Genomic DNA, 20671 nt, shown 5'->3' on the forward strand with positions numbered 1-20671 from the left:
GGCCCGCATACCGCAAAAAAAAAAAAAAAAAAAAAAAAAAGAATAACTTAAGTACTACTGATTCTGTTTTTACCCTATGGAAAATTATATATAAACATTTAAGAGACTGATAAGAGGAAAATTCAGCTCAAACATACCTAAAGTAAAAATTGCTGGACAGGTCCACATTTTGAAATATTCGTAGATACCTAAAAAAAAAATGATGACTATAGTTAACAACCTGATGACTATAGTTACCACTGCTATATGATATACATGAAAGTTAAGAGAGTAGATCCTGAGTCCTCATAACAAGGAAAGAAATTTTCTTCTTTTTTTTCTTTTCCTTTTTATTGTATCTATATGAGATGACAGATGCTAACTAAACCTACTGCGGTAATCAATTCACAATATCTAAGTCAAACCATTATGCTGAACACCTTAAACTAACACAGTGATGTATGTCAATTTTATCTCAATAAAACTGGGGAAAAAAATGACCAAAAAACCCCAAAGCATACTGCATTCACACAACACCATTATTTGTTCATAGCTTAACATATACATATATATATACATTTATATTTATAAATACACTCATTGAAACTGAGAAATTCAATCCATAACTGGAGAAGAGATTTCATCTGGGGCAATTTCTAAGTATCCTGATCATCACTTGAGACCCTTAACTTTAGTTTGACCATTTCCTCATCACTGATTATGCCAGAGAGGGAAAGTCATGCCCTTACATACATAGGGCGCTTAGACTTTGGGCCAGACAGAAGTAAATACTGTTCTTGTTTTCACAATATGCTTTGAGGTTGGAGAGAGTGGAGGAACAAAAACAAGCACAAATGTTTGTGGGTCACCATAATTTTAAGCTGAAAAGTTTTTTTTAACTGAAAAAAAAAGTTCAGAATAAAATGTCCATGTATCTACCACTCAGGATTAATAAATGTTAACACTTTTTCATATTCATTTCAACCTTTTAAAGACACTGATAACAAATGGGTATTGAATTTGTCATATATATATATATGAAAAATATATATAAATACACACACACACACACACACACACACACACACACACACATACATATTTTTTGGCCACGCCGTGCGACTTGCAGGATCTTAGTTCCCCAACCAGGGATCGAACCTGTGCCCTCGGCAGTGAAAGCGTGGAGTCCTAACCACTGGACAGCCAGGGAATTCCCTCAAATATATTTTCTACATATATTAAGATAATCATAATTTTTCCCAACAATATTTTAACATGGTGAACTGCTCTAGCAAACTTTATAATGTTGATACAACCATACATTAGAGGGGTAACCTCTACTTATCATTCTGTATGAAATGTTTTACAGTACTTTATTTCCTAATATCATACCAAACATTTTTACTTAAATGCATTATTGAATTACATAGTTTTGTAAGTATGGTAAAAGTTTACCTATCCAGTAATAGTATAAGTCCACCTATAACAAGCTATTAATATAATTGTATCTTATTCTGGATTATTCCATTTACTACACAATATTAATCACAAGGTAAGTTCACTCTTTAAAGATAGTCATATCACTATATAGAAGAACGTAATTTGTTTTACTATTGTCAGCTAAAGAATCATAAAGATGAGGCTTATAAATAATATAAACCTCTTCAATTTTTCCCCATCCCTTTGATTTATATGCACTGGCCTATCTGATTCACTTTTTTAAATTAATTTATTTTTTATTGAAGTACTGTTGATTTACAATGTTTCAAGTGTACAGCAAAGTGATTCAGTTATATATATACACACACACATATACATACATACATACTCTTTCAGATTCTTTTCCATTATAGGTTACTACAAGATATTGAATATAGTTCCCTGTGCTATACAGTAGGTCCTTGTTTTTTATCTATTTTATATATAGTAGTGTGTATCTGTTAATCCCAAATTCATAATTTATCGCCCCCCCTTCCCCTCTGGTAGCCATAAATTTGTTTCCCTTCCCCTCTGGCAACCATAAATTTGTTTCTTATGTCTGTGAGTCTATTTCTGTCTTGTAAATAAGTCCATTTGTATCATTTTTTTTGGATTCCTCTCTGATTCACTTTTATTCAATATACTATGCCTGCCTATAAGCTACAAGAGACATAATTTTTTTCAGTTAGTGTAAGACAAAAGTCCACTCTACCCGGTAAACTCTACTTACCCTCGTGTAAACAACTTATTTTTTAAATACTCCACTTCCAAATACCACAGACAATGTCACAAAGGTCCAGAAAACCACTATCTAAGAGGGTCTTAAACAAGAGAGCCACACCACCTTTAAATTCCGGTTCATGTATCTAGAACAACACTATGAAAGTACTGAGTGTAATTAAAATCTAAACTGTTACCTTCCCTAAAAACTTATAAGCATGCCTAACTTTGTTCCATTTTAACCTTTATAATATTAAAATAAACCAATTCTAGTCTTTTCTCTATCATTTTATTAATTTATTGATAGCCTTTCCCCACATGCCCAAGGTTCCAGTAATTTCCCCCCAAAACTTTTTAAAGGTTTCAAATCCACAGAAAAATTGGGGGAAAAAATAGTGTAATAAACAGCAGGATATCCTTCACCTAAATTCACTGTTGAACATTTCTTGTTATACATTTATACAAACATACATTCTCTCCTTAAATACACATGTACATTTTATTTTTCTAAACCATTTACAGTAAGTAGCAGACATGATGAAACCTCAGTCTTAAGTATTTTATTATATATCTATTATGAACAAGGACAATCTCCTGAGTAACCACAATATCATTATAGACCCAAAATTTAATACTGATCCAATATCCCCTAGTATATAGTCCATATACAAACTGTTCCAGTAGAGTCCCTTATAGCTCTGTGTGTGTGCGCGCATGCACGCGTACATGAGCATGCACGCATGTTTTAATCCAGGATCTAACAGAAATTCAAGTGTTGCACTTGTCATGTCTATTCTAAACTCTAGAACAACTCTCTGGCTCTTCCTGTGTTGCACGACATTGACATTTTTGAAGGGTCCAGGCCAGTGTCTTACAGAAAGTCCCACAATATGGATTTATCTGATTATTTCCTCATGCTTAGATTCAAGTTAAATATTTTTAGTAAGAAAACTACACAGGTAGTGGGTGTCCTTCCCACTGCTTCACGTTAAGAGGCAAATAATGTCAGTTTTGTCTCATTATTGGTGATGCTAAGTTTGATCATTTGGTAAGTATGTTTGTCATTTTTTTCTCTTTGTAAATAATAAAGATAGTTATGGAGTATGGTATGTTGAGACTGAGTGAATATCTGTTCCTCAATAATAACCTCTCACCTAATGGTTTTAGGAGCCATTGTTGATTCTTGCCCAAATCAATTGTTTTAACGGAGGGTTTTTAATAGCCCTTGAACAAAAGCTGTAGCATTCTGAGCCAGTATTTTACATTTTAACATAACATTTATAATCTTTTGACTACGTTTTATTTTCTAATTGGTCTACCAGGTAAAAAAAAATAGCAGTTACCACCAGTACATACCTAGCTTCATCAGGATGAGTAATCCGTACAGAATCATTGGGTATATAGATCATATTTGTATCTTCAATCTTATATATTGCATGACCTCCAATATCTGCCATCTTCCTCCTTTTGGTTATTAACACAATATAATAGCCTTCTAAAAACCTGACAAAACCTACACAACAAAAAAAGAAAGATAAATACATTTCCTAAACTTAGTAATGCTTTTAGATACATGTCTAAAGGGCAGAAGACTTTTGACACATTTCCTACTTTATTATTTCTATGATTTACAGCCATACAAATTTTCGGTTGTCTTACAATTATTCTCTAGAAATATTTATCTCACTTAAAAATATTGCTCTAAACAACTTGATTAAAGAAAGACCATATGTATTAATGTTCAGCAGCACTAAGTTTTCAGCAACACACTAGTAACCACACAGTCTTGGTTAAAAATGTTCTGGCTCCCAGAACTTTTGCTTTGGGAGTTAAAACTAACTCTCTTGTTGGCTGGGGGGAGAGGGAGGGGAACACTTCTGAACCGGTTACGTGAGGAGCTCAGCAGAGCCTCTCCCCAGTGAAACAACCACAACTGGTAAAAATTATAAAAACAAAACAAAACATTGAAAGTTTCTGGAAATTCTCCTAATGGCATACAGCAAATGGAGAAACATTTATTCAAGAAAATCTACTAGATCTTGGAAAGAACAGCAAGTCTGTGACATACGAACCATAATTTGTTTCCCTTCTACACCCTTCTCCCAATTCAGTGGGACAGAATATCTACTCCCGGCAGGTGTCGCCAAAAAAGACAGTACCACTTCCTCCCTCCCCAGCTCTCAGTCTAGAGCCTTGGTTTCTGCTCAGGAGGTGCAGGGCACCAGCATTTCCCATTCCTTCCAGCTCTGTGCTGCAGACGCTCTATTCCAGGCAAGCACATCTGAAACTGGGGGCTCCTTTCTTCTAACCAGTCCTACTTGTAGAGTGGAGGCTTTACCCCAGCACAAATACTGGATCCCATCACCCCCACTCACTGACAGCGTGAGTCAGGTACGGTCACTTACAGCTGACTGCCCAACAGAAACAGTAGAGGCCAGAGGGCTGTGGGATAACATATTCAAAGCACTGAAAGAAAAACTCAGCCAAGGATCTTATATACAGCATAACCATTTTTCAAAACTAACTTTCTTATGTGCATGTGTGGGTGTACTCACTCGCTCTCTTTTTCTCTCTCTCTCTCTGAGTGTTACACTCTATAAAGCCTGAGCTAGGATCTTGGTGCTATAAATGGTTGCTCTATAATTGGCAAATACCCATTGTCTGTGTCTTGTTATTCTTAACTGACAAAAAAGAAAATTAGTAATTGAACATATTAACATAAAAGAGCCAAAATATATAAAAGACACCTCAGGGATTTTATGAACCTGGCTACTTCTATTAAAACCATGAAAAATACTTATATTTGAGAGATCCACAAAGCACATTTTTAAAAAATGTTCGTTTATGCTCCTCCCCACCTCCCCTTGGAGACTAGCTAAAAATTCCCTGACTAAAGCTAAAGGATTTAAGATAGGAGAAAAAGCTACTGTCAATCTCATTAAAAGCAAGTTAGGAAGCAGTTATCCTTTTAGAAGGCTAAAACCTACAAAGTTAAGGGTCTTGGGAGCAGCATAAAAACACCCAAAAGGGGTTCCCTGGTGGCGCAGTGGTTGAGAGTCCGCCTGCCGATGCAGGGGACACGGGTTCGTGCCCCGGTCCGGGAAGATCCCACATGCCGCAGAGGGGCTGGGCCCGTGAGCCATGGCCACTGAGCCTGTGCATCCGGAGCCTGTGCTCTGCAACGGGAGAGGCCACAACAGTGAGAGGCCCGCGTACCGCCAAAAAAAAAAAAAAAGCCTTCAGGGAGAACAGCACTCTGGTAGAGAATTATCAAAAACCACAAGGGGGCTTCTCTGGTGGCGCAGTGGTTGAGAGTCCGCCTGCCGATGCATGGGACACGGGTTCGTGCCCCGGTCCGGGAAGATTCCACATGCCACGGAGCGGCTGGGCCCGTCAGCCATGGCCACTGAGCCTGCGCGTCCGGAGCCTGTGCTCTGAAACGGGAGAGGCCACAACAGTGAGAGGCCTGCATACCGCAAAAAAAAAAAAAAAAAAAAAAAAAACCACAAGGGACCAAAGTGACTCTCTAACACCAAATCTACTGTTCCCTTACTAGTCTGAGGCTCACACTTTATTGTTGTTTTCCCTGTACCTTGGATCTGCAATCTGTTTCTAAGGGTGTTGCTTTAAAGAATAACTGAGTCCATCACTTAGTCTGCTATAATGACACATTGTAGTAGCAGCTTACAAGAGTATCTTCTGACAGGTGACACAGGCAGGAAAAGGACATATATCAAAAGGGGCTGGATGGTCACAGAGCTGAGAGTAGTAAGGACTACAGGCCACCAGCCACCGACTCCATCCGAGTGCCCCAGGACCAGATAAGACAACTACGTGAGGGATGCTCAAGATCCCATCCAGTGGTCTCCCAAGCCTCCTGCTGGCTGCCAAATAACAATGGAGCAGGTCAGAAATGGGCAAGGTAGCTACAGGACAGGATCAATCCATGTCTGGGGACCAGTAATGGTCCCTGAGCTTTCGGTACCAGCCCACGAAAAGACAAGTAAACAAACTGAAAGTAAGGGTTTAGAAACATCTGAGTTCATGATCAACGAACTTGCCTTGAACAGGCGGGACTAGTTTGGGTATTACTGAACTTATGTGATGAGTCACACGTGGCCCAAGCTGAAGACAAGCTATGCACAGTAGGATCCTGTGTTGGTCTGTGACACATTTCTGGAAAAAAAATTGGTCCTTTACTACAGATAGTTGAGAAGCACTGCTCTAGATTCTTATAGATTGTGAATTAAATCAACCACGATAACAGTCCAAAACGTCCCAGCCAAAGTACTATTCACAAATTAGGCATGCTGAAAAAGTTGAGAGAAAATATTTCAGTCACAGAAGACAACCACTCTAGTCCTTTCACACATGTATTATTTTGACAACCAGACTATACATTTTTCAAAGATAAGCATTTTGTGTTTTGCTATTTCAGTAGCCCTCATTATTTCTAAGGCAGTATTAGACAAATCATAGCCTTTTATTTACTCCTTATTTACTCTTAAAGATTCTAAGCTTTATTTACATGGTTGAACTAGAATACATAAAGTGCACTGCCCTGAAAATAACAAATGCTTACTTAGTATATTACTGTGTCACTTTACTGGTAGGTTAGTCTTTTAGTGACTTCACCATCCAATGACAGTCTCAAAGAGGCCTCAAATTGTGAGAGAAATTGCTACCGCAATACCTAAGAATGCCACCTAAGGGAAACATGGAGACACCTTCAGCCCTTACCCAAAGTTTATTAACTAATACTTGTGTATAAAATGAGTATCTGGTTATAAACTTGGTCATTAATTGATTAAAACAAAGCTTTGGTTTTACAAGCTTAGTTATCAACAGATTTAAAATGAGGCAAGGATGAATTGGGAGATTGGGATTGACATATGTACACTAATATGTATAAAATAGATAACTAATAAGAACCTGCTGCATAAAAATAAATAAAATAAAATTCAAAATAAAATAAAATAAAATGAGGCAAGGAATATTGCTAAAAGCAAACATGCCCAGAACAATGAAGAATGATGAAAGTACCATTACAACAACACAGTACAGCATCTAGAGGCCACTTAGTGTAAAGGCAAACTGCCCAATACAACTCCAGAACACCCAAGGGCAGCTATTTTTAAACATAGTTCAATAACTGATCTTCAATTCATTATACTTAATCATCAAGGAAGGTTCAATTTTGAATAATTAACCCTGGCTAATGAGGCATTCAATATTACATACACTTTAGAAAATTTCCATTTTAAAAACCTGTAATAAAGTATCAGCATTTAAAGGAATGAATTTAACCTATTAAGTAACTAATTAAGCCTACTGAATTTGAGACACATTTTACTTACAAGTTTTTTTTCTTTAACATATAAGTAACACTTAAAGTGGAATTTAACACATATGGAATATATGGAATTTAAACACATGAACGCACATGACATACACCGACATGCACACGCCCACAAACAGGTACCCATTAAACATGAAACCTCAAGGGATTTGTCAAGACTGAGCAGAACGTACAAAGAAGGGGCCAGTCCTATGGAGAGGAAACCAATCACACCTACCACTCTCAACTTTCCCTGGCAGCCACCTAAGGCACAAAATGCACCTAAATGGATTACACATGAAGGGCTATGAGAGCACACCGAGAAAAATGAACTTCAAATACGGCAGAACATGCATAATCAAAGTCTCAACAAATATAGGGTCACCAAATAGAAAGTACTAATCAGAAAAATGAACATAAGAGAATATGAAACTATATAGCATAGTTCAGACCATATTAATTTTGTTAACATCTATAGACACCAATCACTCAGTCAACATTGCATAAAGTCCAGTAGGTTTAAGAAGCAGAGAGATAATTTTGTAAGTGTTAAAAAAAAAAATAAAGACTCAAAATAAGGCTCTGCCAACAGGGAAGCTGAGATACAACTGCCCTCTGGCTTGGCTTCCAAGGTCCCAGTGACCTGGCTTCACCCAACTACTTGCCAGCATCCCAGGACCCATGGGCATCTTCATGACGGCACCTCTGCTGTTGCCCCTACTGGAGCTCTCTCCTCCCTTCCCCACATCCATCCAAATCTTGCCTCTCCTCCAGGGTCCAGCCTGAGTCTCATCATCTTCAGGAAGTCTTTCCTTGTCATTCCAGGTCCAAGAAGTCTACCTCTTATGTAATCTCCAATACCATTTACCTTTGACTACACAGCTGGGCTCTTAATTCCAATCCTGGAGTTGTTTTCATATGCACTGGGTTTTGTCCCCCATCCTAGTCCAAACATCTTAAGACTCCCCGGGACAAACCCATGGTAGAGCAAAGACAGGTTTACTGACCCACTAAGGACAACACACCAGAAGAACTGCGGGGAATCTCACAAATGCCCCACAAGCCAGACCACAGACTACTTAAAGGCCAAGGCCATTTCTATACTTGTTCATGAATAAATAAAGGCATTATTATAGGATTTGGGGACACGATTAGGTAGAATTTAAACAAAGAGACTTAAACCAAAGCAAGACTGTATGTAAAGAGATAAACATCAAGTCTAGATTGTGAAGCGGACTCGTGGTCTCATTTCTTTGAAAGCAATAAAGTTAGCAGAGCTGTAGACTGTTGTGTCCAGAAACCCCTTATCTGAAACTCTGCATGAGTTGTCCATCGAGGCTGCTTCTCTGTGTCAAAATGACTTAGCTCTTCCAGGCAAGAGAGACATGTTTTCTCTTACTGACACAATTTTAAAGAGCAAAGTTTCTCACAGTCTGTGATTTTAGAGAACAAAGTTTCTCAGTGAGTAAGAAAGCAACGACCATTCAGAGGAAGGGGTTACGACACTTTACACTGTAGCATATCCTTGGGAGAAATTCCTCTTAATTTAAAAGCTGGTTTTACCTGTATCTGTTTTTCCAGCTGAGGTTTACAGTCCAAGCCAATTTTTACTTTTTCATTCCTTGACAAGACAGACTCCTTAGAGGTCCAAACCATCATGACATTTGTTCCTATCCTACATGAAACTGAACACAGTCCTAAGCACATAGCAGATGCTATGTAAGGGCTGTTTGATACTTGGCTGATAGATAATTCAGTTCTAAACAACCAAAGCCACAGAGGATGGGTCATATTTATAAACCTATATAAATATAAGCCTTGCAAACTATCTTCAAGGAGTCTATGTAGGGGAAAAAAAAAAAAAAAAAAGAGGTAGTAAGAGGGATGCATGTTTCTTACCTACAACACCAAAAGCTGAAACAGCTCGAAATAAGCCAGATGATCCTTTCTGTCCCATCTTTGTCCTATTTCCTAGATCCAAGCGGCCAAGAAGTTCACGCACTTCTTGCTGAGTATATACATGCTAGAAATAAGCAAATTTAATCTGTAAGGTTGTGCTCGCTTTTTAGGTTCATTATTTATTTACCCCTGAAAATTAGAAGTTATTTCAGAGAAGTATATAAAATAGTGCATGACTAAGCTACAATTTAAAGAAGCCAACAAACTATTATTTTTTAACATCTTTATTGGAGTATAATTGCTTTACAATGGTGTGTTAGTTTCTGCTTTATAACAAAGTGAATCAGCTATACATATACATATATCCCCATATCTCCTCCGTCTTGCGTCTCCATCCCATTCTCCCTGCCCCACCCCTCTAGGTGGTCACAAAGCACTGAGCTGATCTCCCTGTGTTATGCGGCTGCTTCCCACTAGCTATCTATTTTACGTTTGGTAGTGTATATATGTCTATGCCACTCTCTCACTTCATCCCAGCCTACCCTTCCCCCTCCCCGTGTTCTCAAGTCCATTCTCCACCTCTGCGTCTTTATTCCTGTCCCGCCCCTAGGTTCTTCAGAACCATTTTTTTTTTTTTTTTTAGATTCCATATACATATGTGTTAGCATACGGTATTTGTTTTTCTCTTTCTGACTGACTTCACTCTGTATGACAGTCTCTAGGTCCATCCACCTCACTACAAATAACTCAATTTCGTTTCTTTTTATTAAAGCCAACAAATTCTTTAACGTTAGCAGTTAAGGGTGGTTCCTGGATCCCAGGCTGCTGTACTAAAAAGGTGTATCAAAACCTTATCTTCTGGACAGAGATTCAGAGATTTAACGTATCCACAGACAAGTTTCAAGAAATCTATAAACCCCTTAAAATTGTATGCAAAGTTTTGGTTAAATGTGCATATGTGCATTTTTATGAGAAGGCCCATAGCTTTCCTTAGATTCTCAAAGAGATCCCTGATCAACCACTCCTACCCACAAAGAAAGCCAAGAATCATTACATTATATTAATAAAAACTCCCAGATGGTGCGTGTGTTGGGGATGGGATAGGAACCATGACGCCCAGGAGTACAGGAAGTCACAAAATACAATTTATCTAAAATTATTATAACATAGAAAATAGCTTTGCAAAGAGCTTATGTAAAATGGCTTCCAAACTGTAGCTACTAACATATTTGAAAAACCAGGAATCTACATGGATTCAGAAATATTCACAGACAGGAACCTCAATACAAAGGGTTAGTTAGGTGCTCTCATTTGAGAGTTAAAATTAACTGTTCAATTCCACCTTACTGTATTTCTCTTTTGACTAGAAGCCTTATATTTTTGTGCCACCTGAATTAAGTCTGTATTTCCAACTCTGGATAATATAACATCTGGATAAGAAGAGCTTAACATTTCTCCAGCAAGTGATCAGAAGAGACCCTACCAGTCCTTTGTGACTTCAAGTAGCTTCACATTAAAGCAGCGTAATAAATAATCTCTTTGGTGGATGAAATATTAAGAGTTATATTGAATCCTTAAAATGGCACCCCTTTAAGAAAATATATTCATTATCTTATCCAAAGAATTTGCTTTGTAAAACAAATCAAAATGAGGGACAAAGTGTAATCCTGGCATACTTTCCCACATCAGTAATTTCTAGAAACCAGATAAGAGATTCAAATTCTAGCCAACCATGAAAAATTATAATTTTTAGATGTATGATAAAGAAAAGTATATATCACTAGAAGCTGTAAGGATATTTCATACCCTGTCAACAACAAGTACAAAAGTTTCTGTTTGTATTCAGGTTTTCAAGATACTTACCCTATCATCAATTATTACCAAATCTTTTGGCTCTGTTCTATCAATTTTCAAAACACGATATTTTGTTTCTGCATGATTGCTTCCAACTAGAAAGTATCTCTATAAATAAAAAGAAATGTCATTAGTTTTTTAAGGCAGTTTGCCTTATACACATTTTATGGTCACTTCAGTTTTTAAAATTAAATACAGTAAAGTCAGGTTACATTTTAAAAGAAATATTTCTGTTAAGTATAACTGGCAGATTAAAGAAAGGCTGATTCTAAAAGGTCAACTTTAAAATTGAAATATTCGTAGTGGTGTCATGATAAGCATCAGTCTGATATTTAAAATGTACCCAGTAACCAGGTCAGATGAATTTAATTATATTATACAGAGATTAACCTAACTGATTGGAGACTGATGTTTAAACTTTACCAGGAAGCAGCAGCTCTGGTAAGAATTAGAAAGCTCAACATATAATTAGGAATGCTTAGACAATTATAGCTAATTGATATAAATCTATATCAAATATTGATATTTTAATCAAATCTTTACAAATTTTCTGTAGAAGACTAAAAATGACTTTAATATAACAACTATAAAAATCCACCCCTAAGTCCTATAAAAGATTAAAATGAGTGTACTTTCCCAAATGGCTTTTTATAGATAAGCCATAGGAAATAATTAATATTCTTTCTTTTCTGACACACTTCCTTGGAGTGTGTGTAAAAATACAGAAAAATAATCATCCTACATTCAAAGAAAATGCTTTTAAGAAAAGCTAAATCAGATGAATAAGTTTTGAATTGTGCTTAAGAAAATAAGTAAAACTCCATTAGGAAAAATAAATTATTTAAAGATATTTTGCTTCAAAAAAGTCCTCTGAAGTGACACTTTTTAAACACTGCAAAAACTGAGAACACATTGCCACCATCAACTAGCATCTAACCATCTCATAGGTCACATAGATACAGATACACAAAACAATTAAATAACAAATAAGATTCTCTAGGTTAATGGCCAAACTGAAGTATGTAGACCACAGGATCTCAGAGCAGGAAAGATTAATGTTGGGTACTACAGATGCAGAAAACGTCAGAGGAGTTAAGACTTGAATTAAGCCTCAAAGGATGGGGAAGATTTTTTAAAGTAAGAATTTATAACAGAAGATATGTATAACAGAATATAAGCACTTGATTATATTGTTTTAATGCTAAATCTGTAGAAATAGATGGATTTTTAAATTATTAAGTATATATCTGTTTATAAAGATCTGACCTAGACTTCCAGATTATAAAGAACAAAACTCTATGTTAAAAGATGATGGGGCCTCCCTGGTGGCGCAGTGGTTGAGGGTCCGCCTGCCGATGCAGGGGACACGGGTTCGAGCCCCGGTCCGGGAAGGTCCCACATGCCGTGGAGCAGCTGGGCCCGTGAGCCATGGCCGCTGAGCTTTTGCGTCCGGAGCCTGTGCTCCGCAACGGGAGAGGCCACGACAGTGAGAGGCCCACGTACCGCAAAAAAAAAAAAAAAAAAAAAAAAAAAAGATGATGGCTTAGCCCAGACTTAAGGGGAAAGCTAACCAAAATACTGAATCCCTCATCTCCTAGGGAGAGGTAGAGTCTGGATGACGGTACCAATTATCATGAGGTAGAAATAAAGCAACTATAATAAAAATTAGTAAAATAATTTGAGACATCCAGTGACCAGGATGCACTGGGGAAGCAGCTAGAAGGGCAAGGACACAGCGAGAGGGAGTACGTCCAACGTTCTCGGGCTGACCTCAGCGAATTCCTCCCTGAGAGCCTACCCACCCCTGAGAGGAGAACAGGGTCACCAGCCTAACAAAATCAACCTCAGAAGAATGGTTTGTAAACTATACATGTTTGTTAGCAGAAAAGGGAGCCACCTTCTTGAGGAGTTGAGGAAAAATAGTTCCCAGGAAAGGAAATAGCAAGTGCAAAGACCTGAAAGGGGAAGAAGCTTGGCGAGTTTGTTAGAGGAACAAGATTAAAGGAGAAGATGCTCATAAAACACCTAACACAGTGAACAGTGTTCAACACAAAGAAGGCACTCAAGGAGTGTTACTTCCTTTTCTTTGCTTTATTTTTTAAGATGTCCGCGAGTCTATGCCATTGTATTTGAGAAAAAGATCCCCAAAAAAGAGGAAAAAAGAGATACCCCAGAGGGAAAAAAGCATATGCAAAACCAGAATGGAACCAGAGTGGGAAAATGCACAAATCTATTAGTAATCAGGCTTTGTCCTCAGGAGAGATGAGCATGCAAATTAACAACCATGAACACCGTGCTGTAACAGACGTCTGAACTGGACATGATGGCAACACACGAAGGGCACTTCACTCATTCGGGGAGGGTCAGAGCAAGCTAGCCAGAGAGGCTGGTATTGTCCTGATGCTGAGTTTGTCCTTGAAGGACCTGTAGACAGGACCTGATGTACTGAGCCAAGATAGGGCACATGACCCCCACCCCCTCCTGCCTGCCCCCACCAAATAACTTTTGCTTATATCTGAATTTAGCACTTCCTCTGAGCACCTTGTCCAAATTTGTTTGGGGCAGGTCTGCCCCCTTCACCTAAATATAAACAGCTCAGGAGTCTGGGGCTAACCCCCTAACCCCTGTGGTTTTTAATTCTAGTCTAGTAGCACAATCTGGTTCCACAGGCACTGGGTAAATGTTAAGTGAAAGAACAACCACTCATCACGGACTAATCATTTAATCTGCTGGGTAACTTTCTACAACATTTATACTAACCCACCTTGTTTGGTTACCTACACAGAAAGACAGCCCTTCTAAGTCAACCACTCAGTAAAAGGAGGTACATCACAGCTTTAAGAGAGGTAAAACCCCGGAGTGAAATTCCTAGAATTTCAATAGATCCTAGGGAATCTAAAGATGAACTGTAGTAGGACTATGATTTGGCAGCTTGGAATAAAAAGACAGATATAATTCCTGGGATGCGAGTGGGCAAATGCACTACTGGCCTTTGGAGCACACACAGGAGGGCAGATCTACACCCCTTACCCAGACCCTTGCATGAAGCCTACTCCATGAAGCACAGGGGCCAAGGCAAAAATCCAAAGAATTCAGAAGCAGATCAGAGTGGGGAGAAAGAAACGGAAAGCAGTGCAACCATCCACATTCTCTATTTTTTTTTTAAGGAGAAAAAAACAGTTTATTAACACATGCATCGTGCCTACACGTGGGAGAACTCAACAATGAGTAACTCAAAGGGGTGGTCAGAACTTGAGCTTATATATAGCATCTTGACAAGGGACCTCTGGGACAACATTAAATGCACCACATTCTCTATTAAAGTGGTCTAAGAATCTTGAAAATGTTTTGTGCCGAGAGGAGCGACCTCTTGTGGATCCAGTTGAGTGAGAAAGAAAACCAGAGCTCTCAGCGGTGCACAGAATCACTCTCCTGCACTGCCCTCTGGTGGACGGTTCACCATCGACCTTCACACCAAATTTTTAAGAAGTAACTTTTCCAGAAAGGCCTTATTTCTACTTGGTTTTATTTCCATCTTGTTAAATAAATCAGCTCTATAATTATGTATATACTTAGGCTTTATGATATTTAATATTATGCTTCAAAATGAATTTCAGCATTTGGGGGCTTAAAAATTGCCCTGAAATATCTTTTCCTTAAATTCTTCTCCACTGCTGATTTTTTCTAATTTTTTTATTTTGAAGATTTTCAAACCTACAGTAAAATGAACAGAATAGTACAATGAAAACCCGTATACCACTCACCTAGATTCACCAATTGTTAATGTTTTGCTACATTTGTTTTCTCCCTCCTTCCTTCTTGAGATTAAGCTTTTTACCGTGCTGAACCACGTGAAAAACCCGTTGCAGGTATCATAATACACCATCCCTAAAAACCTCAACTTAGGGGCTTCCCTGGTGGCTCAGTGGTTGAGAGTCTGCCTGCCAATGCAGGGGACACGGGTTCGAGCCCTGGTCTGGGAGGATCCCACATGCCACGGAGCAACTGGGCCCGTGAGCCACAATTACTGAGCCTGCATGTCTGGAGCCTGTGCTCCAGAACGAGAGGCCGCGACAGTGAAAGGCCCGCGCACCGTGATGAAGAGTGGCCCTTGCTCGCCGCAACTGGAGAAAGCCCTCGCACAGAAATGAAGACCCAACACAGCCAAAAATAAATAAATAAATTAAAAAAAAAAAAGCTGACACAGCCACAGATAAATTAAAAAAAAAACTCAACTTGTATTTCCTAAAAACAAGGACATACTCCCACATAATCATAATACCATTGATACAATATTACCTATATACAATCCACCAAATTTCCCCAAATAGCTGGCTTAAAAAACAAAATGGAATTCAATCAAGGATCCTGCATTGCATCTGGTTACCAGGTCTTTTTTATTTATTTATTTATTTATTTATTTTATTTTTAGCTGCATTGGGTCTTTGTTGCTGCACGTGGGCTTTCTCTAGTTGCTGAGAGCAGGGTCTACTCTTCATTGCGGTACGTGGGCTTCTCATTGCGGTGGCTTTTCTTGTTGCGGAGCACAGGCTCTAGGCACACGGGCTTCAGTAGTTGTGGCTTGCAGGCTCAGTAGTTGTGGCTCACAGGCTCTAGACTGCAGGCTCAGTAGCTGTGGCACCTGGGCTTAGTTGCTCTGCGGCATGTGGGATCTTCCCAGACCAGGGCTCGAACCTGTGTCCCCTGTATCAGCAGGCGGATTCTTAACCACTGTGCCACCAGGGAAGTCCCAGGTCTTTTTTTAAAAATGTCTTTTAAACTAGAACAGTCCCTCTGCCTTTACTTTCAAAGACTGTCTTTCAGAACATTTTTAAAACTTCACATTTTTAACACCAATTTTCCTGGTTCCCTATTGATATCATTCACTTGGCCATTTACCAGTGAATGTCTCATATGCGCCAGGCACTGGGCTAGACACCTAAGGGCAAAGATAAATTGAAGATAGATTCTGGGCATAGAACTTGCTAATGGATTAAATTGGAAAAGAAGGAGTAATCAATCCAATTACTTTTGCTTGATGAGCAACTAGTTACATGGTGGTGCCACTTACGGATGTAGGCTTGACTGGAGAAGAAGCAGGTTTGAAGGAAAAACAAGATTTCTGTTTACAACATTCCCAAAGGGATCAAGTGGGAACTGAGTGTGGAGCTCAGAGGAGAGATCTCAGAGGGTGTCATCAGCACATAAATGGCATTTAAAGTGAAGTCATGGGACTGGATTAACCTCCTTGGGAGAGTAAAGATAGAGACAGAGCCAAAAAAAAAAAAAAAAAAAACCCACAAAAAACAAACCAAAAAAACCCTAACCTGAGGCAATCTAAATAAAATTATTTAGAGGCTGAATATGGAGAAGGAACCTGCTGGGAAGACTGAGAGGAAGGGCAGCTGGAGTCAACGAAGCAAAGGGGGATGATCTGGAAAAGAAGGGAGTGGTCACTGCCACATCAGATGCTGCTGAGACGTCAAGAGAGATGAGGACAGAGAAGTGTCCAGGGGGTCTGACAATAAGAGCTGTGAGTGGCTGTTCCAGGGGCAAGGGGCAGTCTCCGTGAAGTGGGGGCAAAATCCACAGGAGAGCTGGGTGGAGAGCAAATGGGTAGCCTTCTGGCTAAAGACAGAGGAGTGAACACCTCTATTCCTCCCAGAAGCCTTATGAAAATCATAATAAAGTTTTTTATGGTCATTTTTTTTAGACATAAGCTCCAAGGGAAAGAGAAAGAATGAAGTAGCAGCAAAAAAAATCATTTGAAACTGAAAAGCATGCCCAAGAGAGCAGTGGGAAGTCAAGAAGCAATCTAATTTATACTACAGAATCTCCAAAGGCACGGAAATTTGTGGCATCTTTTATCTCTGGAGGTAGGAGTGTAAAATTTCGGAAAACTGAAGCTAAAAAGGAGCTCACACAGCTTCTAAAGAGGAAAAAAAAAGGCTTCAAACTAAAGATCAAGAATAGTGCAACACTGGGGCTTCCCTGGTGGCTCAGTGGTTAAGAATCCACCTGCCAATGCAGGAGACATGGGTTCAAGCCCTGGTCCAGGAAGATACCACATGCCGTGGAGAAAATAAGCCTGTGTGCCACAACTATTGAGCTTGTGAGGCACAACTGCTGAGCCCACGTGCCACACTACTGAAGCCCGCATGCCTAGAGCCCATGCTCTGCAACAAGAGAAGCCACCGCAATAAGCCTTTGCACTGCAACGAAGAGTAGCCCCAGCTTGCCGCAACTAGAGAAAGCCCACACACAGCAACGAAGACCCATCACAGCCATAAATAAATAAATGAATGAATGAATGAACACTAGAAAGTCTCCACAGCAACACTGAAGGTGGAAGACAGGGACATAATGCCTTCAAATTTTTAAGGGAAAATTAATTTCAATCTTTAATTCAACATTAAACCTATCAATCAAACCTGAGGGTAGGATAAGGACATTTTCAGAAATGTATGGGCTCAAAAAACTTCCTCTCCATGAACCCTTTTGAAACAGGAGGGAAGGGGGTAGGGCACAACCTTTAAAAGAATGACATAGCTCGAGGACATGACATAAACTGATTAGAACCAAATAGGTCCAGATGGCAGATGAGTCAACTTCCACTAGACTTGAGCCTCAGTATACATGCACTGTAACACATCAGCAAGCTAAATGACACACCCACAAGCACCATGACAGTTCCAAGACCAACCATAAAGGTCAAAAAGTGGGTGGTGGGCCAATTCCTGGAAATCCCTTCCCCTTCCCCAAAATAGCTGGAACACTCCTCCTACTCATTAGTCTATGAAATTACCCACCCCTAAACTGACAACCCCATACCCTGGGGCCTCACTTGCCTTCTGAGATGGCCCACACTCTGTCTGTGGAGTGTGTTTCTCTCTAAATAAATCCACTTCTTACCTATCAATTTGTCTCTCCCTGAATTCTTTCTGCGATGAGACATCAAGAACCTGAGCTTCATTAGGTCCTGAGACCAGGGTGTGATCTCAGTTAAAAGACTGTGGGTTCAAGTCCCAACCTGGGTTTTGGCTGGATTCGAGTCCCGGCCTGTGAGTTCAAGTCCCAATCTGAGTCACACAGTTTCACTTTCTCATGAAGCAACTGAAGGAGGTGCTCCACCAAAATGAGGGCATAAATCAAGAGAGAAAAAACTACAGGCTCTGGGAAAGTCAGGAGATCATCACAAGAGAGGTTGTTGAATGATGGTCAAGGGAGATCCAGGATGGCGGCTGTGCTGGAGGCCTTGGGAGCAACCAGTCCAGATTTGAGCCACTGCTTCAAGAAGATGAAGCCAGTAAGAATACCTAACATGTGTGAATGTGCTGAGAAGAGACTTACATATCTGGGAAGTTGGGGTTAAATTCATTGTAAATTCTTAGTAATAACTAGAGATTGTAGGAAGAAGGAAAGGTCATCTCAAGTACTGGCAGTCTGAAATTCAAATGGTGAAGGTGAAAAAGGAGGTAAATAAAATGCCCAAAAGCAACCGGGAAGGAAAAAGGAGCAGTAATTGGAGTGTACAAGACTTCCATAAATCAGGCACACATCAGCTAGACTGCCTGAATGCATGCAAAAGACGTGGATGAGATGAATCGACTCCACGGGGGAGAACATCTGTGTATGTTAGTAGATTTGTTGGGGGTGGCGGTTTGGCAAGAACTGGGGTGGAAAATCAGGATACCAACCAAAGCTACCTTAAAATGCCTATTAAGATAGAAGATGATCTGAGCTGGCTCTCTTCTGCAAGTTAAGTATCAAGAAAAAGCTTAAAGTTTCAATATGTAGCTTTAACAGTGGTGACCTGGTTTAAAGATGAATGTCTTTCTAAAATATATACCTGAACTCCAAATGGAATACAATAGGTAATCCACTTAACAGGAAATTCGGTATCTACTAACATTATCATCTCCTTTGATAATGACAGGCTAATGAATCACTCACTTTTCAGCTGAGGGAAGAAAAATCAGCCTCCTTGAAAGAGGAGACATTTTAGGTTGTCTGACAGCTTCAATTAATACTAAACTTCGCTTGAACTTTCAGAATAAAGGTATTATTTTTAAAGATCATCACGAAGTTACTTCTCACAATCTTTTTTTTTCAGAATTTTGTTTTTTATTAGTTTCTGCTTTATAACAAAGTGAATCAGTCATACATATACATCTGTTCCCACATCCCTTCCTCACAATCTTTAACAATCTTGCAGGCCTGCCACCTCTCTGATTCCTGCAATCCCACAACGGGTAACACAGCCCAGAAAGGGAAAGGAGCCTCTGACAGAGGGATGTCACCAAGTTCACTCTTCACAGCTTCAGGGCTTTACGGATGGGCAAGTGTCAAACCACCTCCAGAAACAAGTGGAAACTTTGTCACTTCCAACCACATCTTCTAAATCTGCTATCATCACCATGATTCTCTCTCCCGTTTATATCATTTGGTTCCCAGTTCCACAGTCCCTTAGTGAACCACATCCTATGCTGTCCTCTCCTATCCCCTAATTCCCAAATCAAGACTAATATCAAGGGCTAATTAAATAAGCTACATTCCTCATGAAGTGGTTCTTACTTATTTTATTCTATTTCGTGTGATCGGGTGGGGAGGAGGGAGAAGCTTCCTTAAATCTTTTTAGAACGAGGCAGGAATTAAATAAACACAAAGATACATACATACACACTAACAGTTCTGAGCTAGCAAAAGTAAAAATTATCTTAACAACTTCACTCCCACAAAACACACGCAGACACAAAAATCATGCAGACACAAAAATCTGCCACAGTTCTGTTCAGCTACCAATTTTAAAGTTAACTGCTTTGTGTTCATTTCTTTGTTATGCAATGGTCACTTATTGCAATGGTAAGACCCCTAGGGCATCATGTATTAAAGGCTAGAAACTGGAAATCATCTAAGGTAACCTGCAGTTTTTTTCCAGGATAACTTCAGATTGCTAATCACCTGTGGGCAACTCCTAGTTGCACTGGGGTGTATGAGCATCAGGGCTGGATCTGGCCTTAGTTTATCTGTAGGCCTGGGTCACAGGAGCCAAAGGACAACATGAAGGTGCTGAGTGACAGAGAGAACAGGTAAAGCTTTGGAGGAAGCAGAACCTTCCCAAGGCCAGAACTGTATCTCCTGCACGCTATCTAGCAACCCATCTCCCTTTCCTCTCCAAACAGTCCTCAAAATCCACCTCTAAGCACAAGGTGACAATGCCAATATGAACCTCACCTCGGAGCAATTCTACCAAATTACCCTTCTAAATGAAGGCTCAGTACGAGAGGCACCCTATCTTGCTCACTGTCTCTTTTGTTCCTCAATGTGTCCCCTAACTCCTTCACAACCAATTAACACCCTCCCCACCAACTAAAACAAGAATGCCCATTTCTTTCACACACG

At 39.4% G+C, this 20671-nt stretch overlaps 1 protein-coding gene across 1 annotated transcript in view; it reads right to left on the reverse strand.

The window, feature by feature from the left end:
• Positions 1-20671, reverse strand: part of FIG4 (FIG4 phosphoinositide 5-phosphatase) — a 139355-nt gene that overhangs the window by 101292 nt on the left and 17392 nt on the right. Inside the window, exons 2-5 of the mRNA XM_060115196.1 lie at positions 11279-11377; positions 9416-9539; positions 3535-3691; positions 138-188 (exon numbers count right to left, since the gene is read on the reverse strand). Of these exons, the coding sequence (XP_059971179.1) occupies positions 138-188; positions 3535-3691; positions 9416-9539; positions 11279-11377 (431 nt within the window). The remainder of the gene's footprint in view (positions 1-137; positions 189-3534; positions 3692-9415; positions 9540-11278; positions 11378-20671) is intronic.

The sequence above is a fragment of the Mesoplodon densirostris genome, chromosome 12 (genome assembly GCF_025265405.1).
Source record: "Mesoplodon densirostris isolate mMesDen1 chromosome 12, mMesDen1 primary haplotype, whole genome shotgun sequence".
Classification (NCBI taxonomy): domain Eukaryota; kingdom Metazoa; phylum Chordata; class Mammalia; order Artiodactyla; family Ziphiidae; genus Mesoplodon; species Mesoplodon densirostris.